We start from the raw sequence: 22,048 nt of genomic DNA, 5'->3' as shown, positions 1-22,048 counted from the left end.
ACAAAGGACAACATAAACAAATGGGACCACATCAAAATAAAAAGCAAAAGAAATCCCCAACAAAATGAGAAGGGAACCCAGGGTATGGGAGAACATATTCACCAATGATACTTCTGGTAAGGGGTTATTTCCAAAATACTAGTATATGAAGAATTCATACAACTCAACACCAAGAAGACAAATAATCCAATTAAAAAATGGGCTAAGGACCTGAATAGACACTTCTCCAAAGAGGACATACAGATCACCAATAGACATATGAAAAAATGCTCAATGTCACTAATCATCAGAGAGATGCAAATTAAAACCACAATAAGGTATCACCTCACACCTGTCAGAATGTCTACCATCAATAAATTAACAAACAAGTGCTGGCAAGGATATGGAGAAAAGGGAACCCTAGTACACTGGTGGTGGGAATACAGACTGGTGCAGCCATTATAGAAAACAGTATGGAGTTTCCTCAAAACCTTAAAAATGGAACTGTCTTTTGACCCAGCATTCCCACTTCTGGGAATATATCCAAAGAATCCTGAAACAACCAACAGAAAGAATATATGCACCCCATGTTCATAACAGCATTATTAACAATAGCTAAGATCTGGAAACAGCCCAAGTGCCCCATCAGTAGATAAGTGGATAAAAAAAAGCTATGGTACCTTTACACAATGGAATACTATGGGGCTGTAAAAAGAAGAATATCTTACCCTTTGTGACAGCATGGATGAACCTGGAGATTATTATGCTAAGTGAAATAAGCCAATTAGAGGAAGACAAATATCATATGATCTCTTTTATGTGGAATCTAGTGAACAAAATAAACTGATAAAAAAAAATAGGTCCAGAGGCATGGATGCATGGAACAGAATGACAGATCTCAGGCCTAGTTGGTTTGGCTCAGTGGACAGAGCGTCAGCCTGCAGACTGAAGGGTTCTGGGTTCAATTCTGGTCAAGGGCACATGCTCGGGTTGCAGGCTTGATCCCCAGTAGGGGGCGTGCAGGAGGCAGCCTATCACTGATTCTCTCTCATCACTGAGGTTTCTATCTCTTTCTCTCTTCCTTCCTCTCTGAAATCATAAAAAAATATATATTTTTTTAAAAAGAATAACAGATCTCAGAAGGGAAGGGGCTTATAGGGAAGGGAAAGACATTAACCAAAGAACATATATGTACACTAGAGGCCCGATGCATGAAATTCATGCACAAGGGGGGTCCCTCAGCCTGCCCTGTGCCCTCTCACAATCCGGGACTCCTTGGGGTATGCCAGGCCTAAACCAGCAGTTGGACATCCCTCTCACAATCCGGGATGCTGCATGCACCAGTGACCGTGCTTTTCATACAGGTGAAAGGCATCTTGCTGTTATATGGGCAGCTACATTATTTCGCCCTGATTATAAAATAGTACATAACATGATCCTTCTGAGGCAGTAGTAGTACCATTTTCCCCAATCTTATGAGTGGAAAAACTGAAGCAGAGAGAAGTTAAGTAATTGGCTTTATCACACAGTTATAAGCGTCAGAATCAGGGCTGACCACAAAATGTGCAAGCCAGAGTCCATGCATGTCATCGCTGCATCATCCTGTTTTTTCAGTGTTAGAGTAGCCTTGCCAGGTTTCAATTTTTAAATCTAAGACACTGTTCCCAATACAGGCAGTCCTGGGGACATACATCATTTCGTGGTTACGTCGCCATCTCCCATTTACAGTATTTATTTTTTTAAAAAGTTCCGTCATTTCGACGTATGTACATATGTGCTTTATGTTTTTTATTATTTATTTACCACAAGTAAAGGTCAGGAATTATTATCTTTCTTTTAAATTTTTTTTTACTGTTTCACTTCATTGCTGTTGTGTATGTGCTCCATGTGTGTGACGTAGGTGCTTATGTAGGTGGGTTCCGACTTACAGAGAAAATCGCGTTACATTGCGCTGTAGGAATGGATCTCCAACGTTACCCGAGGACCTACTCTATATAGGGTAGGGTCCCTAGGCCTGGCCGGCAATCAGGGCCATCTGTGGGGCGACTGGCGGGTGGAGCAATGGGGGGTAGGGGGGACCCGATGGCACCTGCCTTGGCTGGTAGCCTGGCGCTGCCTGCTTGGCGGCCCTGCCCCTCGCCGCCACGGGGCAACAGGCGAGTGGGGCAATTGGGCCCCCCCCCTCCCCACTGACACCTGCCTTGGCTAACAGCCTGGCGCCGTCTGCTGGCCAGCCCTGCACCCCCATCTCCCCCGCCAGTCACCTCCTTCTGGGGGGGGGGGGGGGCGGGGGGAAGAGGAGGCAGACACTCAACACAGGAGCTGCCCCCAGTTGGTCAAATGCATTCGCTCGATTTGCATATTAGGGTTTTATTATATAGGATATGCATAGTCCATGTACACAGACAATAGTGTGGGGAAGGTCAGGGATGGGGGTGGGGGATAGGTAAAAGGGGGCAAAGTGAGGGAAAATGAGGGACATCTATAATACTGTCAATAAATTAAAAAAAAAAACACAACAAAGGAGGGTTGACTAAATAGATAAATTATCTATAAAAGGAAATAATATAAAAGCATATTCTATAGCTCTTTTTTCATATGTAACAATGTCCAATATTATTCTGAGTAAACAAATAAGTAGAGATCCATAATTTCAAACTCTTGTTTCCTTAAAATATGCATTTGAATATGTATGTGTAAATGTGATATAATGATTACATATGAGTGTCAGTAAGAGTGTATGGATATGACTGTGTGCTTACTGTACAAAATACATGTGTGTAATTATCTGACTATTTGTGAATTCATATATGAATATGTATATACATTTAAAAGCTTGAACAATATTAACAGTGTAACTAGGTTATATTATGAGCAATTTTTATTTCCTTTTTTGTTCCACTTATTTCCTTTTATTCCATTTTTGTTTTCTATCTTCTGAATGTCCTGCAAAGGACGTATTAAAAATTTTTAATTAGAAAAAAAGATAATTTAAAAGAGGCAAGTTGGCCATTTAAAGGACAGTATTTCAACATGATACTTTAGTGGATTCAATTAATCTTTACCTACCTCATAAGAAGAATACAATACTGGAAACATTATCTAAGTAACACCCTTTCTAATATATTATTTTGAAAGTGGTTAGCCATACTTTGAGAGTATGTCAATATCAAGTAGTGCCTACAAAAAAAAAATGTACTAGCCCAGCCAGGGTGTGACTCAGTGTTTGAGTGTCAACCAATGAATCAAAGGTCAAGGTTCAATTCCCAGTCAGGGCACATGTCTGGGTTGCATGCTCGATCCCCAGTGGGGGGGAAGTGTAGGAGGCAGCAGAATGAGGATTCTCTCTCATCACTGATGTTTTCTCTCTCTCTCCCTCTCCCTTCCTCTCTGAAATCAACAAAAACATATTTTGTTTAAAAATGTACCATATTGCCCTAACTGGTTTGGCTCAGTGGATAGAGCCTCAGTCTGTGGACTGAAAGGTCCCAGGTTCGATTCCAGTCAAGGGCATGTACCTGGTTGCAGGCATATCCCCAGTAGGAGGTGTGCAGGAGGCAGCTGATTAATGTTTCTCTCCCATCGATGTTTCTAGCTCTCTATCCCTCTCCCTTCCTCTCTGTAAAAATCAATAAAATATTTTTAAAATGTACCATATTAAAAGGCTTGTAGTTATTCATATTAGTTTTAACTACCATTGAAAATAACTAAACAAACCAAGATAGGCAGTTTTTTACATTAGTATAGCTGTTACCGAATTATCATGAACATCATTATTATTCATTGCTCCTATTTACTGAGCACTAACCAAACCAAACACTAGGTACAGCCTAGTGTACAATCTCCCAAAAGGTAACAGTTTTTATCATCATCATGATTTATAGTTGCATAAACTTGTCCAGGGTCACATACCAGTAATACTATTATACAGTGCTAAAGCAAAAATGTAAGCCCAGATTTGTCTGCCCCTGATATCCCTGCTCTACTACTGCATACTTTCACTCAATGCAATGGGCCAATAGCATTAAAATTTAAGAAAAAATACATTAAAACACACACTGGTAGTTTGTGCATTTCTTAAGAACACTAAGAAAACAGAATTTCCTCATTTTGTTCTTTCCACAAACCACATTTTAACCAACCTTTCTGAGGAAGCTACAAAAAGCATTGCTTAATCTTTACCTCCCACATACAATGCATCTGGTTAGATATAACCATGCCTATGATCCACTTGAATGCCCTGTCAAAGCATTCCCTTTTGTTCTATAAATTAAGATAAATAAGGCCTTGGCTAGTGTGGCTCAATTGGTTGGGCATCATCCCGTGCCCCAGGAGGTTGCCAGTTTGATTCAGTCAAGGGCATATGCCTAGGTTGCAGGCTCCATCTCTGGTCTGGGGGGTGAGGAGGAGAGAGAGTAAGGAAGGCAGCCGACTGATGTTGTACCATTGATGTTTCTCTCTGTCTTTCCCTCTCCCTCTCTGTAAAAATCAATAAACTATTTTAAAATAATAAATAAAAAATAATCCTGACATTTCACACCACCTTAAAAGTACAGTAGATACACAGTGAAATCACTATTTTAATAATTAAGACAAAAACCAAAAGCTACTATTTCTGAATATTCTCCTCATTTTAGCTTCCTGTTCACACTGTAAAATTTTCAAATCCTAATTCCTACCCAAAAAAAGTTCATTTATGGTAAAAAAAAATTTTGCCTCTGACAACACAATTCTTCCCAAATTCAGTGGCCAAAAGAAGAAAAAATGCCCCATTAAACAGTAAGCCAAGTTTATGGAAAATGTAAACAGAGAATCGCAATCTGCTTTTATTTGTGATTACCTACTCTTAATGCCTTCCGGAAGCATAAGTCATCAGATTCCTAATATGCCTCCACTGAAGGGATCCATTCATTCATTAATTTATTTGACAACTCAACACACATTTCCTGAGCACCTACTATCTCTCACATGCTGTTCTAAGTGCTAGACATAAGGACATTTCTAAATTCAACAAGAACTTTCAAAATCGCACACAGTACTGAAGATTCACAAAATTCATTCACTTTTACAGTGATGCAATAGAGACACCTCTAACTTTTTCCCCAAAACTCACTGAACCATAGAACACATTTGTAACATACTCTAAATACCTTCAGAAACTATGCTTTGCAGATCATACTTTAGGAAATACGGAGACATAGTTTCTTGGTCAAGGCCATGGATTTTGAAAACGTCTATCTTTCTACAAACTATAACTGTGAACAGAATTGAGACTGTGCTAACTTCTCATTGACACATGTTTTTCTACTTATTTATTTCTGTGAATTTCCTCTATTTCAGAAGTTTGGTCATTTGAATTTCAACAAAAGTGACTATATTAAAGTACCTAGTATTTCATGATGGTTGTGAAACTCCTACGTTAAAGGAAGATATAAAGCAACTAGAGGCCCAATACACAAATTCGTGCACCAGTAGGGTCTCTCGGCCTGGCCTGCAGGATAGGCTGAAACCAGCTCTCCGACATCCCCTGGGGGGTCTCAGATTGTGAGAGAGCGCAGGCCAGGCTGAGGCACCCCACCAGTGCATGATCAGGGCTGGAGGGGGGACACAAGAAGTTGGCCAGCCGGGGAGAGACCACAGGAGGGCTCCAGAGCTTGTCCGGCCCCTCCCAATCAGCCACACCCCTGCAGCAAGCTAACCTACTGGTTAGAGCGCCTGCCCCCTGGTGGTCAGTGCACATCATAGCAACTGGTCGACCAGTCACTGTCTGCCCCCTGGTGGTTAGTACACACCATAGCAACTGGTCAATCGACCAACTGTCTGCCCCCTGGTGGTGAGTGCACATCATAGCGAGCAGTTGAGTCACCTTAGCATATTATTAGCATATTACACTTTGATTGGTTAAACAGCCGACTGGACGACCAAAAACTTAGCATGTTAGGCTTTTATTATATAGGATAATCCTGAAATGAGAAGAATCCTTTCTCTTTATGCTCACAGTTGAAACTTTTTAATTAAACACTAAAAATAATTAAACACTAAACTGGACAAGTGTTTCCAAAAATGGACTAATAAGATAACCTTGGTAATTTTTTAAAAATATAAATTCCTGAGTTCTCCTCCAGACTTACTGATTAAGGATCTCCAAAGGATATTATTAAATAAGGGTAACAACCATACAGAGTAATTCATATTATCTAGGAATTTTGGTGAAGACTAAAATGCTTCTGATATTAAAAATTGTGGTATTTTATATGGAGCACATCTAGCTCTTTTATTCTGTATTAACTTTAAAAATATTTCTGAATGATTTGTTTTATTACAAAATTGTATCTTCTAACCTAAGAAATCACCTCAATTCACTTCAATTATATGGACCCTGAGAACATTATCTACTAAGAAGGGTTCCTGGTGGCTTAACTGGACTTAAATTTAAAAAAAAAAAAAAAAAAACGAAAACAGAGCCTGGAAAGCCATTTCTAAAGAGGGGCCTCGCACACAAACTGAACTTCAGGGAGAAACCTGCACTACACCGCCTTCCTACACTGTACATATTTCTTCAATCTGAACCAACCTTTGAGGAGTTCCTGGAATCCTGTTTCAACCAATAGGACTGAGGCTTCTCCATCCAATTGAAGCTGCATAGCTATATCCCTACCAACATCTTCACTGACCAATCAGAGCCACTGTATTCTGACCAATCAGGATAGTGACTTTTGGACCAATCAAACTGGGAGGATTTGGAGACCTCATTTCCATGAGGATGGACCAATCAGGGACCAGAGGTGGGACTTCAGTCTGTATATGCCAATGTGAGCCCACTTTCCCTTCCACTGAAGACTGTGTTTCCCCAGATGGAGCTTAAGCACCAAAGACATTGTCTCACCAGCGCAGAGCAGCTCAGACAGAACTGCCCAGCTAAAGAAAGCCCTGGCCACAGGGCTGCCTCACAGTCCTGCTGTGTCACAATTGAGCTGTTCCACAACCATGCAGTATCACCACCATGCTGTATCATGCACTGTTCCTTCTTCACTGCACCCCAGATTGTGGATTTCTGTTGGCGCCAATGGCCATCGCTGAACAGTTACAATAAAATTAAATCATAAGAAAAATAAAAGACATTTTCATAAGGAAGAAGTAATATCAAGAACAGGCCAAGCAAAGTTAAGGCATCCTATATTAAATTAGTGCTTGAAAAACTAAGATTCTCAGTACTATGTCTGTACCAATCTAGGCAAGTATTCCATACTTTAAAAAAGGCCTTAAGAGTACAAGATAAAAGACAAAACAGTAACTAAAAATTAAGTACAATGTTGAGTTCTGCTCCAATCATTTTCCTAGTTTAACTTTATTAAGTAGTCACCTTGGATAACCAAAGTCCTTTGTTGCAAAATTCTCCCTGAAATATCAATCTACATTAGAAATTCAGTACTAAAGCAAAAAAGTGTTGAGAGCTACCTTTTTTTAAGAGAAGGGGATGGAGAAGAGAAACAAGAAAAGAATACAACTTAGCCCTTTGTACTTGCTTGCTTTTTTCTCGATTCCTTTATTCTACTTGGGATTTAATTTTTTAAATACCCCAGATTTTACAAGTGCGGCAGTAGAATAAAAAACTGGAGTTTCTTTTCATACAAACTTATTTATTTGGATTTTTTTATATTTCAAATTATTGATACATTCAAAGAGTATAAAAAGAGCTGCTACTGATGCTAACCGTGTCGAGTCACACTCGACATCCAAGTGCAAAAGGTTAAAAAAAGTTATCCAAATATTGGTCAATAAAGAAAAAGAGCTTACTGGATTTAGTAATTATTCTCTTTAATTCCTAAGCATATACTAATGACTAATGACATCCTGCCCAAAGTCTCAGAGAAAAGATTATTTTGCTTAACAAGATTAAATTAACACTGATCCAAAAGGAATTAAGCAGTGCTTGGATAAAAAGAAAATGTAATATGATAAAGATCGATTTATTACATTTTTTAAATATTTAAGTTTTATTAAAATATGTTGCATTATGTTAATGTTATGTTAAAATACATCAAAAGTGTCAAAAGGATTTACTTGAAAATGTTTTCTAACATCATTTTATTTTTCAGGTTAACATATGCAAAAATTGGCTCTTCGAAGCATTTATATCTCTTAATTTTAATCCTTCCCCTTTTTTGTATACAACAGAAACCATCAAAACTTACCTTTAATAAATGTTTTTATCTCCCTTCAAAGTAAGATAATCACTTCTCACCCTTATAGCTCCATAAAAGCGCCCCTTAAAAAACACTTTCCCACTCTGGATCGTGTGGCTCAGTTGGTCAGAGTATCTCCCCACCCACCAAAATCTCCAGGGTTTGATGGTCAGGACACATACCTAGGTTGCAGGGCAATGGGGGTCAGTGCGAGAGGTAACCAATCAATGTCTCACTCTCATATCAATGTTTTATCTCTCTCTTCTCCCCTCTCCCTTCCCATCTCTCTAGAATCAATAAAAAGCATGTCCTTGGGTGACAAATAAATAAATAAAATACTTTCCAAAAGTACTTAAATTTATTTTTTTACAAAATAGAAAATTCAGACTGCTTCCAAACACACCTTTCTACCTTTTGCTAAGTCCTAACCTCCTTTTGTGTTCTCACACCTGTGGAAATGTTAGTATCATACTTCACATTTTGTTTTCTTCTACTTACCAACTATATTACATTACTTTAATCTCTTCTTACAGAAATTATCTCATCCAAACTGAGGCCTGACTTAGGTTTATCTCAGATTCAAAAACAATGGCCACAAAATAGCACACAGGGAATATGTTAATTCTTTCAATGACAGTTTCAAATTAAGTTACATGTATGATTTAATTAATAAAGTAAGTTCTTTATGTTATGCTCTTTAGGCTATTTATGTTATGTTACCAAAGAAAATGTACATTCCCTGGCTTCTAATTTAGCCACAGGACGTTTCCAACTAATTTGTTTCCTTTTCCCACATCAAACTTCAGCTTTCTTCTACACTGAATAATTCAGATATTTGCAAAAGTAGATTAATTCACTTGAGCAGACAATTATGTTTTAAAGGAAGCACAGACCAGCCCTGGCCGGGTGGCTCAGGTGCTTGGAGCATCATCTGTACACCGGAAGGGTGCAGGACTGATCCGGGTCAGACACACATGGGAGGCAACCACTTGATGTGTTTCTCTCTTTCCGTCTCTCTCTTGTGTCTGTCTATCTCTGTCTCTGTCTCTCTCAACTTCCTCTCTCTAAAATCAATAAAAGCAAATCCCAGGGTGAAGATTTAAAAAATAACAATAAAGTACAGACCATTATAACTGGCTATTTGTAACTGGGGGAGAAATGGTTTAAATCATAAAAATATCTAAATTACTCGATATAGTTAAAAAACCTACTACAATTTAGAAAACATTTAACAAAGCATAAAAAATAGTATTAGTTTTGGCTGTTATTGACCATCTATAAAATCACTTTTAAGTCACTTCATCTCTTGTCCTAAGGTTCTACATTGAAAAAAAAAAAAAAAGGGGGGGGGGATTTCTGATTTCTAACATTTTTTATGTTCTAAATGTCTGAGTTCCTTTAAATATATAATGCAACTTCAGTCCTGAGTTCAGTATCTGTTACAGTGTCAACACCTGCACATACACACCAACACATACCATAATGATATTTCCATTAAAGAAATTTTTCAGGTAAAAATTCAAAATAGCAGCTGGGCATTTTCATATTGACTATGGGAGAGTAACTGCGATATTCCTTCCTAAAAGTCAGTGTGACATTATCTATGAAAAATTAGAATGAGGAAGCCCTTCAAACCCAGTATTTGCACTTCTAGGAATGAAGACTAAAGAATGACTTGCACATTTACATACACATATGTGTTCAGATATATATTACCACACCAGATACACAATATGCTGTTCTACATAGTGTTCCACATTCTAGCAAAGGGCCCCAGTTGGTCAAGGCAAATATCGAAGAGTCATTCTTCATTCCTCCTTCACAATCAATCCACTAGAAAGTCCGATCTCTTTTCCTTTAGAACACATTGAAAATCAGTCACTCCTCTAGATCTCTTCTGCTACCAACCCAGTCCCAACCACCTGTGTCTCACCTTGACTACTGTAAAAATCTGCCTAAGTGATTTCTTCCCACTTAATCTTACCCTTCAGAACCACAGAAGCCAAAATGATCATTTTAAATAAGACCATGCACTTCCCTGTGTAAAATTCTCTCTCTCACACTTTCCACTGCACAAAGGAAAACCCATGCCTCTACCTGCCTCTCCAAGCTCATCTCACGCCACGTTCTCCCTTGTTTTGATCATGCCAGGCAAAACTGACAGTCATAAAACCTGCCATGCTCTTTCCTGCTACAGGGCCCTTGATCACGTTTTTCCCCCATCCTGGAAAGCATCTTTTTTAAAAATATATATTTTTATTGATTGCAGAGAGGAAAGAAAAGAGAGAGAGAGAAAGAAACATCAATTATGAGAGAGAATCATTGATTGGCTGCCACCTGCACACCCCACACTGGGGATTGAGTCTGCAACCCGGGCAAGTGCCCTGACCATGATCAAACTGTGACCGCCTGGTTCATAGGTTGATGCTCAACCACTGAGCCACACCAGCCAGGCTGGTAATCTTCTTTCAAGGCTGGTTCTTCATTTTCAGTTATCAAAATAGCCTTCCCTTTGCCACATTTTTTTTCCTTTTGTACACTACTTCATACTATCTGTTCCATTCATACACTCACCTCCATCTTTATCTTGTTTACTTATTTAATTTTCTATTTCTTCACACTAGTACATAACATCCAGATGGCATCAACTATTTCACTGCTATTTTCCCAGCAACATATATAGTTCATACCAATATTTATGACATGGATGACAGACTAACATAAGGGCAACCTGAGTTCTTGCTTTCATTTGCCACAGATAAGCTATTATTTAAATTAAGAGCCTTGAGTAAAAATTTTACAGACCAGCCAATACCTTTATCTAACCTACTTTAGCTAAAATAAGAAAAAAATATCAGTAAGAATTTGGTGAAAATTTACACAGTATACAATAATGTACTAAAAGTTTATGATCTGGCTTCGGCAATCTTCTTGGCTTCATCTCTGGCCCATACCGTAACTTGTGACCATTTCCCTGTGGGAAATATAAATTATCCAGATTGGCTGCAACTCTGGGTGCATGTAGCAAGAGACGAAGCTAAGAAGATTGCTGAGGACAGATCAGGCTTTTGTACTGGAATAGGTGATTATGGTTTAGAGAGTAAGAGGTTTGTCATCAAAGTTTGTGTAGTATATGAACAAGTAGGGCATCTGATCAACTACAAGAGTGTGAGATTAGATTCAGTACAAAGATCACCTCCTACATGCAATAAACATTGTAATGTTTTTACCATCATAAAATCAGTATCGTTTCTTGTGTGACAGACTAAAATTTAGATTTTCCCTTACTGTTAAAGATTTCAAAGGTGTCATATTAAAGCCTATACACCCTGTTCCTAAAACTACCCCAGTGAAATTATGTTGTTGGCTTTATGAAATCTTGTCCAATTTCAGATAATGCACTAGACTCCGCAGAAGCCCTTTGAGCCTCGGCGCCGCCCCAGGCCGGGGAGGGACTGTTGGACATTGGCTCCAGGGCAAGTCCAGTCCGTCTAGCCCAGTCCCGCCCTGCCTGCCACCTTCTAATTAATTTCCTTTCAATGTGCACAAATCCGTGCACCAGGCCTCTAGTCATTCTATAATTGGGAATTTGGTCTTAGGAAATTTTAACACTTTAATATTAATTTTTAATATTAATTCTCACAAACTTAACAATCTTAACTTTTAAAAAATAATGCCTATATTGCAGCAGCCCCCAATTCTCCTTTCTTTTTACTCTAAGCCTTTTCTTCACTTACCCAAGGCCCTTAAAGCTTCTGATTTGATAGCCCTCTGATTTTATTCTATGTTGCTATTAAGATGCCAGGAAGGATAATAGAAATGTTAACATCTACTTTCACTAGTACATTCCTCTGGTAATACCATAATTGTTTTTCCATTAAAAGTTATTCTTTCAGAGAAAAACAAGAAACACAAATAATCAAATTTCTTTTTTAAGACCCTGAATAATGCTTTTTCAACTAACTTGAACAACACATTATATAACTCCTGAAGTTCTGTGCCTCTGGGGACTCTTTTTTTTGAATGGAAGTATTTGTTACCAACTTTATTTGCAGGTGCATAGTACATTGATAAAACATATTTTGTACAATCAAGTCTGCACTGCCCCCACACACTGTGGGGCTAAGGAAGACATAGACCCTCCAACAGCTAGAAACAGTCCCAGATAATGAGTTTATGAAAAACACTTTCTCTTCCTCCTCCAGGAACTCTTAAATCCTTCAGTTCTTAGGAGAAGCTTAAGTTCTAGAAATTTCACCTCTTTTTATCTCAAATCAGGAATAAACAAGTCTGAGTACAGAGCTGTAAGCACAGCAAATAAAACCGCAAAGGGAAAAACTATAGATCTTAGAACTCCAGTGAGGTCACAACCTCAAAGAAAAGTATGTCATCGTTTTTTGAGGACTGTGTGTAATATGGGGAATGAGTATCAGAGGACTAAAAGTTTGGAACCACTGAAGTGATGTCTGATGCACAATCTGTCTCTGTAATCTACTTCACACAATTCCCATCACAACAAAGCAGTGAGCAATGGAAGAGACCTTACCCTACTTACCTGTACAAGTGAGTTGCAATATATAGTTAATGGCCTAGTTTCATACTACTTCTTAAAGTAAAACAAACAAAAACACAACAGAAACTTACCTTCAAAAGGGGACCCCAACTCGTATTTTCCACTAAAAAATTTTGGCAATGAAAATACAAGTGCTCCCAGTCCTATCATAAAAGATGCAAATGCAAGCCATCTTGGTTTGTGTCCTCTTTCACCAACATATGAAACAAATAATGACAACAAACAGAATGCGATGTCATAGCTTGATGATATCAGGCCGGTCAGGGAACTCTTCATTTCATAGCGCTTCTCAATAGTGGAAATACTAATATTTACTAGGCCATTTACCACAACACCTAAAAGAGAAAAAAAAATTATGGCATTATTACAACTTTACCATATAGATTATGATTACTAGCACAATGTACTAAAATTTGGTTGTTTGTTATTTTTGATATTTAAAAATGTACCAATTTTAAAAGGCTCAAGGTTTCAAAGGTAGGAAACCCTAAATATACCTGCTTACAAAATCAGTTTGCTCTTAAATTGTACACTTGGGAATTTTCAGGTGTTAAATAAAATTGATGCTTACCACATCCTAAATTGTAGCTAACTTCATTTTTCTTTAAATGACAATCAAAAAGTGAGACTGGTCAAGTCTCATGAGGCCAGTTTGCCAGTTTCCAATTGTACCATACTTTCACCGCCCTAACTTAGAAGAGTACTAAAAGTACAGCTGATTCCAAAGGTCATCTGCGCAATGCCCAAACACTTCCCAAGTTATTCAGTCCTTAAACATATTTATACATAACAAGAGATCCTTGACTTAAGTCTTTGAAAGTTGAAAATTGAGCTCTCAAGCCTCTTTTTCTTTCTAATGCTCTTGAAGATATTAAAGTTAAAGGTCCTGGAGCAAAGGTAAACATAAATTGCCCTAGCCAGTTTGGCTCAGTGGATAGAGCATCAGCCTGTGGACTGAAGGGCCCCAGGTTCAATTTGGGACAACATTTTAAGGGCACATGCACAGATTGTGGGCTCGATTCCCCAGTAGGGGGCATGCAGGAAGCAGACGATCAATGATTCTCATCATTGATGTTTCTATCTCTCCCTCTCCCTCCCTTCCTCTCTGAATCCAATAAAAATATTTTTTTAAGTAAAAATAAATTAAGAGCATATTTCAACCACTGGGATTTTAAATCATAGGTAAAATAAAATTTAAAAAAACACCTTACACTTCATCTGTTTATTATAACTATGATGTAGGCATATAATGTAAAGAAGTAAAAGCTGAAAATCCAATTTTGATTGATGACAAAAATATCCTGTCCAAATATTGATTAAATTTAGTTTATACATTACTAAAGAAAAGGCATCTGACCAAATTACAAAGTGTCTAATTAGTTACCCCTTTTACTTAAGAGAATATCATGAATTGTTTTCATGTGTTTATTAATAGAAAAAGTATACAGCAGTCATAATATTTGTAATTTTTAAGATTTTTCTTTATCAAGAAAATTGATAACAAGTTTCTAAAAGTTCTAATATACTTGTATGCCAGTTTTAGTCTATAAATAAATTACAATTACTAACGTGTCAGTGAAAAATAAAGTATCTAAAGTACCTAGGAATGACAATTTAACTGGTATAAGGAGATAATATGAAAATTTTCTCATCTAAAAATCAGCTTCCCAACATATTTGCCATACTGATTAAAACTCAGTCATTTGAACTCCTTGCCTTTATGGTAAAACTTTTCTGAAAAAGTTCATTTGTAAACTCTTATGGAAGAATTAGAGGCCTGGTGCACAAAATTCGTGCACTGGAGGGGGGTGTCCCTCAGCCCAGCCTGCACCCTCTCCAATCTGGGACCCCTCAGGGGATGTTCGACTGCTGGTTTAGGGATCAGGCCTAAACCGTCAGTCGGGCATCCCTCTCACAATCCAGGACTGCTGGTTCCTAACCGCTTGTCTGCCTGCCTGTCTGACTGCCCCTAACTGCTTCTGCCTGCCAGCCTGATTACCCCCTAACTGCTCCCCTGCTGGCCTGATTGACACCTAACTGCTCCCCCGGCGGCCCGATCACCCCCAACTGCCCTCCCCTGCCAGCCTGGTCATCCCAGTGGAAGCCGAGGAGCAGCAGCTGGGACCCGCCCCCCCCCCCCCCGGCGGGGCTGAGGGAACTCCGGGGAAGGCACTTGGAGCAGCAGCCGGGACCTGCCCCCGAGCGGAGCCGAGGGAACTGCAGCAGCAGGCGAACGGAGCAGCTGGCCCCAACCCACACTGTTCCAACCACCATCTTGTGACAGCATTATGGCGTGAGGGTTAATTTGCATATTACCTCTTTATTATACAGGATGGCACTTTAAGCCTATGAATCTGAATGTGAATTTTATGCTACAGAAGTTCCAAGAACTCTACTTTAAATAAAAAAAAAAGAAATTCTATGAAAAACTGCATATTATGCTTGAAGTTAGGAAGTATGCTAGGAAATTAGGTTCTAAGAGAAATCCTGTTTATCTCTGAAAAATGTTGGGTTAAGGCAGTGGTTGGCAAACTCATTAGTCAACAGAGCCAAATATCAACAGTACAACGATTGGAATTTCTTTTTGAGAGCCAAATTTTTTAAACTTAAACTATATAGGTAGGTACATTGTTCTTAACTTAATTAGGGTACTCCTAGGCTGGCCTTTGCTAAAAACTCAAGGGGCCGAAGAGCCGCATGTGGCTTGCGAGCCGCAGTTTGCTGACCAGGGGGTTAAGTAGACTCACTTGATAAGTTTTGGGGTTCTCCTGCAGTTAAACATGTATTCATATACAATGGAAATGGTCTTCCCAAGGATCATGTTTGAGAGACATGGTAATAAAGCAGGGACCTCTGGGTAGATGTAGCTGCAGGCTAAACACATTTTAAGAGTGACAATTATATTTTATAATAATTTTTAAAATGTTATATTAAATGTAAAATTATGTCATCTGGAATAATGTCGTCGAATATGTCGTCTTATATGCCGGAAAATACGGTATATACAAGTTAGAGACCAGCTAGAAGAGCAGCTGGGCAGAGCTAGTGTAAGAAGCAGAGGAGTATGAAGATGAAGCTGGGAGAGAAGCAGAGGTGATAGGCACAGAGAAGGTAGCTCCTATGTGTGCAGGAGAGGCTAGAGAGTTCAGATGGAGCTGAGAGCTGATACTGCTATGATGTGAGGCTAAGAGCTCATAGAGAGCTCAGATACAGCTACCATGTTAACCAGCCAGTGTGCTGGGCAAGGAAGACAGGAGAAGCTGCTGAGCCAGACAGGCTGAAGAAGCTGCTGAGCTAGAGAGGCTACTGAGGTTGCAGCTCTAAAGGAGAGCTCAGGTACTATTGCTAAGTAAAGCCAGGGGTCTAGAGTAACGTGACCAGACGTCCCGCTTTTGGCAGGACAGTCCCGATTTTTAACAATTTGTCCCACGTCCCGCGGTGTTTTAAAAAAGTCCCGATTTTTGGAAAGAATGCACGACAAGCTAGGGAACAGCGGGACAACGGGAAGGGAATATACGGTTTTCGGCGGCCATGTGGCTATTTAGCCAGGATTTATGAGTTTTATATTATTTTTGTTAATTTTATAATGTTAAACTTTAATAATAACAAATAATTGTTGAGAACTGATTATCGAGAACTGCTTATCAAAGTTCGCATTGTTGATCAGTTGTTAGAATTCGACCACCATTGTTTGGACTTAATGAACAATGGCATTTTTGGGATTGGGAACCACGAAAACATTTTGTAACTGTCTCTCAGATGATACACATCGTACTGCGTGCTAGTAAGCTAGTTAAACAAGTGATGTCATTACACATCAGCTATTCAGATAATTTAGGTAAGTAATTTATTTATTTATTTATTTCATAAATACATAAATTTTCTTGAATTTAGCAGACAGTACTCGTATTATTTATATTTTATAGTGGCGGCAAAAAGTCTAGCACTGGCCTTGAAAGTGACACTTACGACTTACGTTACGGCAAATTCAGAGGAAAAATACTACAAGTTAGTATTGTTATTATTTAGAAAGAAATATAGGATTAAAATAATTTTTAAAATATAGTTACTTTATAACAATCAAATTAATTTAATTTATAAACTAACAATAAAATATGTTCATGTAATTATGTACCTACGTACTGTGTTTTTAAGCAATATGTATATAATAATTTTTAATATAATTTTAAATTATTTTTTTTAGATTTTTAACATAATGAGTAAGAAAAGAGGATGCAAATTCAACGATGATCTAAGAAGTGAATTTCCTTTTATTAAAAAAACCAAAAGCGATTACAATATAGACCAAATTTTTAATCAAGAACCCCCCTGCCCCAGGCCGAAACCGGTTTGGCTCAGTGGATAGAGCTTCGGCCTTCGGACTCAAGGGTCCCAGGTTCAATTCTGGTCAAGGGCATATACCTTGGTTTCGGGCACATCCCCAGTAGGGGGTGTGCAAGAGGCAGCTGATCGATCGATGTTTCTCTCTCATTGATGTTTCTAACTCTCTATCCCTCTCTCTTCCTCTCTGTGAAAAATCAATAAAATATATTTTTTTTAAAAATACACCCCCCCTCCACCCGGTCAATGGTGTCCTGCTTTACCAATGTTAAAATCTGGTCACCTTAATAATAGGGAAACTAAGATAGATCGCTATAGAGCAGTTTTCAGCCACATAGTAAATCCTATCTTCCCTAAACCAAGGATACTTAAGACTAAATGGTTTATAGCTTAAATCAACCTACTCAAGGAGACAGATAACAGAAATCCAATTAGTGCCTTTTCCCAACCACACCCAAGGACAGAGAAATTAAGAGAATAAATCTCATTTTGGTACATCAGCATTAAGCTGATGAATATTCTATTGATTCTCCCCTAAGACCTCCCCTAAAAGCCCAGCCTTTAAAACCCCTGAAAAGGACAGTCTCATGGATCTCACCCATGCCATTCCCTTCCCCCTGTCCCTTCCCCACAGGCACTTATCTCCTAACCTCTAAGGGACCCGAAAAGACTTGCAACTAGGGGAGCAATGCAGCAGCAGCTCATCCTGGGCTAACCCCCAGAACTTGTCTCCAGGCCCCCTTTTCTCTGACTTCCCAGTGAAACAGGAATTTTGGGGGGTGAAAAAGACAAGTTTTAGGAAATTTTAGAAACTAAAAGGACCATAGAAGCACAGGGCTGCAGAGCCGCAGAAGGTGTATCTCCATAGAATTGGGAAGCTGAAAAGCTGCAACAGGTACATTTCCATAGAATGAGGAAGCTGGGAACAGTCTCTATTTACAAAATAAAGAGAAGGAAGCCAAGAAAGCCCGAAGGGAATAGGAAAACAATAAGGAAGGAGGAGCCCAGGACTTAAGAGGGGATTTCAAAGCACCAAGATCTGCAGCCTTTATAAGCCATAGGGAAAAGGAACTCCGTGGGACCCTTTCCCCCGCCCCACGTGCGAGTCTGTACTTGTTCTCCAATAAATCTCCACCTTTGCTATACCACCTTCTGACCCTGGATTCATTCTTTGACTTGGGCGGACAAAGAATCCGGGTTCCAGTCCAACAATTCTGCTTCACCGGTGAGCCAAAGCAGCCCAGCTGAGGCTCTCCTGCTGCTTCTTCTACGCCCTTGTTTCACTGATCTAAGTACGTTTTTGCTGTGGTCAATAAATCCTTGCTTGCTTTTCTACACTTTGTCTCTTGATTGCAATCTTTCCTTTAAGGAGACAAAAACCGCCCTGGCTGGTGTGTTCAGTGGTTAGAGCATTGGCCTTCCCACTGAAAGATCTCAAGTTCATTCCCACTCAAGGGCACGTACCTGGGTTGCTGGCGTGTGCAGGAGGCAACCAATCTATGTATCTCTCTCACATAGATGTTTCTCTCTCTCTCCCTCTCCCTCCCTCCTTCCCTTCCACTCTCTTTAAAAATCAATGAAAAAAAATATCCTCAAGTGAGGATTCACACACATACACACAAGACAAGGGCGGAGGTCTCCTAGGCTTGCTAACACAACTTCTCCTTTGGCACTGAGATGCTTCCCAATCACAGGTTTTGGACAACTGAGGTCAAGAAACTGACTAGGATGGAGATATTGAGAGAAGGTGAACTTTGGTGGGGACAAGAAAGGTGGAAAGGGAAACGGCTCTCGCATAAAACTACCTTTAGTAGAAGAGCTAGAGTCAGTCCCACTTGCAATCAGCAAATACTTAGCGCCTAACTTGTGCAAAGCAAGGGACGTTATGTCCCTTTGAGACAGGGGAGCCAATATGTTTATATTTATCCTCCTGTTAATCTCAGAAAAGAGAATTTCCAACCCCTCCGCCAAAGTTCCCCAAGTTTCTTAGAAGACACTTCTTCGGATCAGTCCTTGCTTGCCTCACACAATATTTTAAAAAATATGGACACAACGTTAAATTCTAATTAACCTTCAGCGTGTCCTTTAACATGCGCCGCCTCAATGTCCACCTGCCCTCACTGTGTCCTGTTGGGGTTTGGTGTCATTTCCCGTTTCTCCCCCGCCCTGCCTTGGGCCACCACCCCGCAGCTTCCACCTTCTCTCTGCTCCCTCTTCGGGGAGCCCCTCTCCTCCACCCTGACTCCCTCCTCCAAACCAACCTCGGAGGGCAAACTCCCGAGGGTACGAGCCTGGACTCTGCCAGCGACTCCCAGGGGACCGTCCAAGAAACCCTTGAACCAAACGGAGGCTGCACCACAGACGGTTTGAGGGACCTCACCCTCCACGACGCCGCAAACCTTTGCGAACTGGACTTCACTTGCGCCTTCACACAACTCGGACTACATAAGCCACAAAACCCTAAAACTTAATATCCAGCCTCCACTGCACATGCTCAACGAGCTTCTCCTGGGAGAACCAGCCTACCCTCGCCTGCAAATGTCTTAATTAATCCGTCCCAGAAACTGTAAAAAAAAATAAATAAAATCCCTTCCATTGGAGGTTTAGCAAAACGCACGCTTTGGTCACGTCGAACGAATCCCCCCAGGGCAAGCCCTCCGCACAGGACGGCTCCGATCATTTCCATCTTCCCCCTGGAGGGATCGAGTCTGCGAAACGGAGGGAGGCAGGACCCCAAGAGAGCAAAGGCTGTGTTGCCAAGTTTTTAAAAATCTTAGCGGCAACAGAGAAGCTAAAATGTGGAAGTCGGAGCCCGGCTGGCTAACGTGGGTGGGAGCAGCCGCCCTCGCCCCCCGGGTCCCGCGCCCTCCGCCCGCCCCCCGGGCCCCGCGCCCCCCGCCCGCCCCCCGGGCCCGCGCCCCCCGGGCCCCGCGCCCCGGGCCCCACGCCCCCCGGCGGGCGCTGGACCGTACCTTGCGTGAGGGCCAGGAGGCAGTAGTGAACCAGAAACCCCTGCGGCGTGTTGCAGGGCTGGAGGCACCGGGGTCGGAAGCTGCCCCACCCGCAGGGCCCCTCACACTCCGACCGCGACTCGAGCCCGGACCGCGCCCGGGAGTCCGGGGCAGCCGCGGCCGGCAGAGGGGGCTCGGGTGGCCGCGAATTCTCCGTCCGGGTCCGGGCGGGCGAGGCAGAGACCTCGACGTGAGAGGGCGATGCGGGGACGCGGCGCGGCGTGTCTGGGCTGGAGCTGAGGAAAGCCGGGTTCTCAATGCCTCCGCCGCGCTTCATGGTCCGGATGGGTTCTCCCCGCTTCAGGGTGTCTGAGCCGAGAAAGAAAAAAAAAAAAAAAAACTGGTCCCGCTCTGGCTCCTCCCCGGGGCAGGTGGCAGCGCCCCCGTGCGGGGAGATACCGCCTCCCGGTCTTCCTCTCCGGCCCTCGCCGCGCAGCCGCCGGGCCCCGCCTCCTGCGCTCGCCTCCTTCGGGCCGGGTCTCACCTGCGGCCGCCGGGACCGACCGGATGCGGGGCGCGGGCGTGCGGCCGCCGCCAGGTGAGGGGGCGGGGGGGCGGGGGGATGGGGGAATGGGGGGGCCAGCCCGCCGCTCTCCCTCCGGGCGGAGGAGCCCGGGGACCAGCAGCCTAATAGAGGTTGTAGGAGGCTGGTGACCGTCAAGCTCTCCCTGGGAGCTGGCAGCAAAGCTGTAAACACAGTTGCATCAGGAGATCATTCAAGAAAATATTGTGTGGCTTTCTTCCTCAGCTGCTCACCGCACCGGGCTGCGTTTGGACTCGAAGAATCTAGCAGCCACAGGTACAATACTTTGGATTCCATGAGCATCATGGTGAGACTTCTACCTGTCATCTCCCTAAAAAAAAAAGGAAATTCCTACCCGCCTGCTCCCCATCACAACATAGCCGCCTTTTTTTTTTTTTTTTTTTTTAATTTTACTTCCCCCAAACTGAAAGGAAAGGAATTAAGAGACTTTAAAAGCAGATATGTGATTTCTACCTGTGGAGTAAATTTTTAAAAGCACATTGAAGAACTGGACACCATTATACGGTAGTGGTTACAATTTATTCATTCATTCGTGGAAATATATTTATTTCCTGGGTGCCGAACACCGTTCTAGCCCCTGGAGGTACAGGCGTGCTTAAAAACTGACAAATACCCCTAGCCTTATGGTGCTTGCATTCTAATAAGAGATAGATAATAAGTAATAACTATATAGTGCATTTCATTGTGATAAGTGCCGGGGCGGAGAAATAAAGCAAGGACAGGCTGGAAAGTGTGTGTGTGTCCGAGAAGGGGAGGAACACAATGTACTTTAAAATTGTGTGGTTGGGGAAGGCCTGGCTGAGAAGGTGACTTTTGAGCTGAGACCTGAAGGAGGTAAGGGAGAGAGCCCGGCCTGTTGGAGAACAGTAGCTGGGGTGGAATGAGATAGTTGGAGAACAGTAGGAGTCCAGGCAGGTAAAGGGGTGGAGGAGAAGTGATTGGGGCCAGACTTTGTAGGCCATTATAGGACTTTAGCTTTTATTGTGAGTGAAATACAAAAATGTGGAACCAAGGAGTGACATGATCCTGACATGATTAGGTTTTCAAAGGATGCATTCTCTCTCCCCTTCTAAAGATAGACTAATATATCCCAAATTAGTATATTTTAAACAATGATGTTTTTAAAACTATATATTAAGATCTCAAAATGCTTCTTTCCCTAAACTGAATGTTTATTCCAATAAGGAACGTAATAAAACATACATATTTTCTTTTTGCTAGTTACTCAGGGCTACATGTACAAAGTTGTTATGCTTCATAAGACTGTACAGTGTTAAGGAACCCACTTCCTCAGATCTAATTACTGATTATAAAATATCTCAAAACAGGTCTCAGATGATACTGGATACGATACTGCTATATTATATTTTTTTCAATACACTACTACTATGATTCACATATAAGATCCCCGTTT

At 41.2% G+C, this 22,048-nt stretch overlaps 1 protein-coding gene and 1 long non-coding RNA gene across 3 annotated transcripts in view; one reads left to right on the top strand and one right to left on the bottom strand.

Annotated features, from left to right (window-relative positions):
* Window positions 1-20,382, bottom strand: part of SLCO4C1 (solute carrier organic anion transporter family member 4C1) — a 63,177-nt gene extending 42,795 nt beyond the window's left edge. The window contains exons 1-2 of the mRNA XM_008144511.3: window positions 20,052-20,382; window positions 12,810-13,073 (exon numbers count right to left, since the gene is read on the bottom strand). Of these exons, the coding sequence (XP_008142733.2) occupies window positions 12,810-13,073; window positions 20,052-20,367 (580 nt within the window). The 5' untranslated portion in view covers window positions 20,368-20,382. The remainder of the gene's footprint in view (window positions 1-12,809; window positions 13,074-20,051) is intronic.
* Window positions 20,383-20,523: 141 nt separating this feature from the next.
* LOC129148851 (uncharacterized) overlaps window positions 20,524-22,048 on the top strand; it is a 60,174-nt gene continuing 58,649 nt past the window's right edge. For both annotated transcript variants that reach the window (XR_008555842.1, XR_008555841.1), the window contains exons 1-2: window positions 20,524-20,628; window positions 20,839-20,920. This is a non-coding gene — a long non-coding RNA (uncharacterized LOC129148851). The remainder of the gene's footprint in view (window positions 20,629-20,838; window positions 20,921-22,048) is intronic.

Source organism: Eptesicus fuscus, chromosome 4 (genome assembly GCF_027574615.1).
Source record: "Eptesicus fuscus isolate TK198812 chromosome 4, DD_ASM_mEF_20220401, whole genome shotgun sequence".
Lineage (NCBI taxonomy): Eukaryota > Metazoa > Chordata > Mammalia > Chiroptera > Vespertilionidae > Eptesicus > Eptesicus fuscus.
The sequence above is the reverse complement of the archived record's forward strand: the minus strand, read 5'-3'. Positions and strand labels throughout refer to the sequence as shown.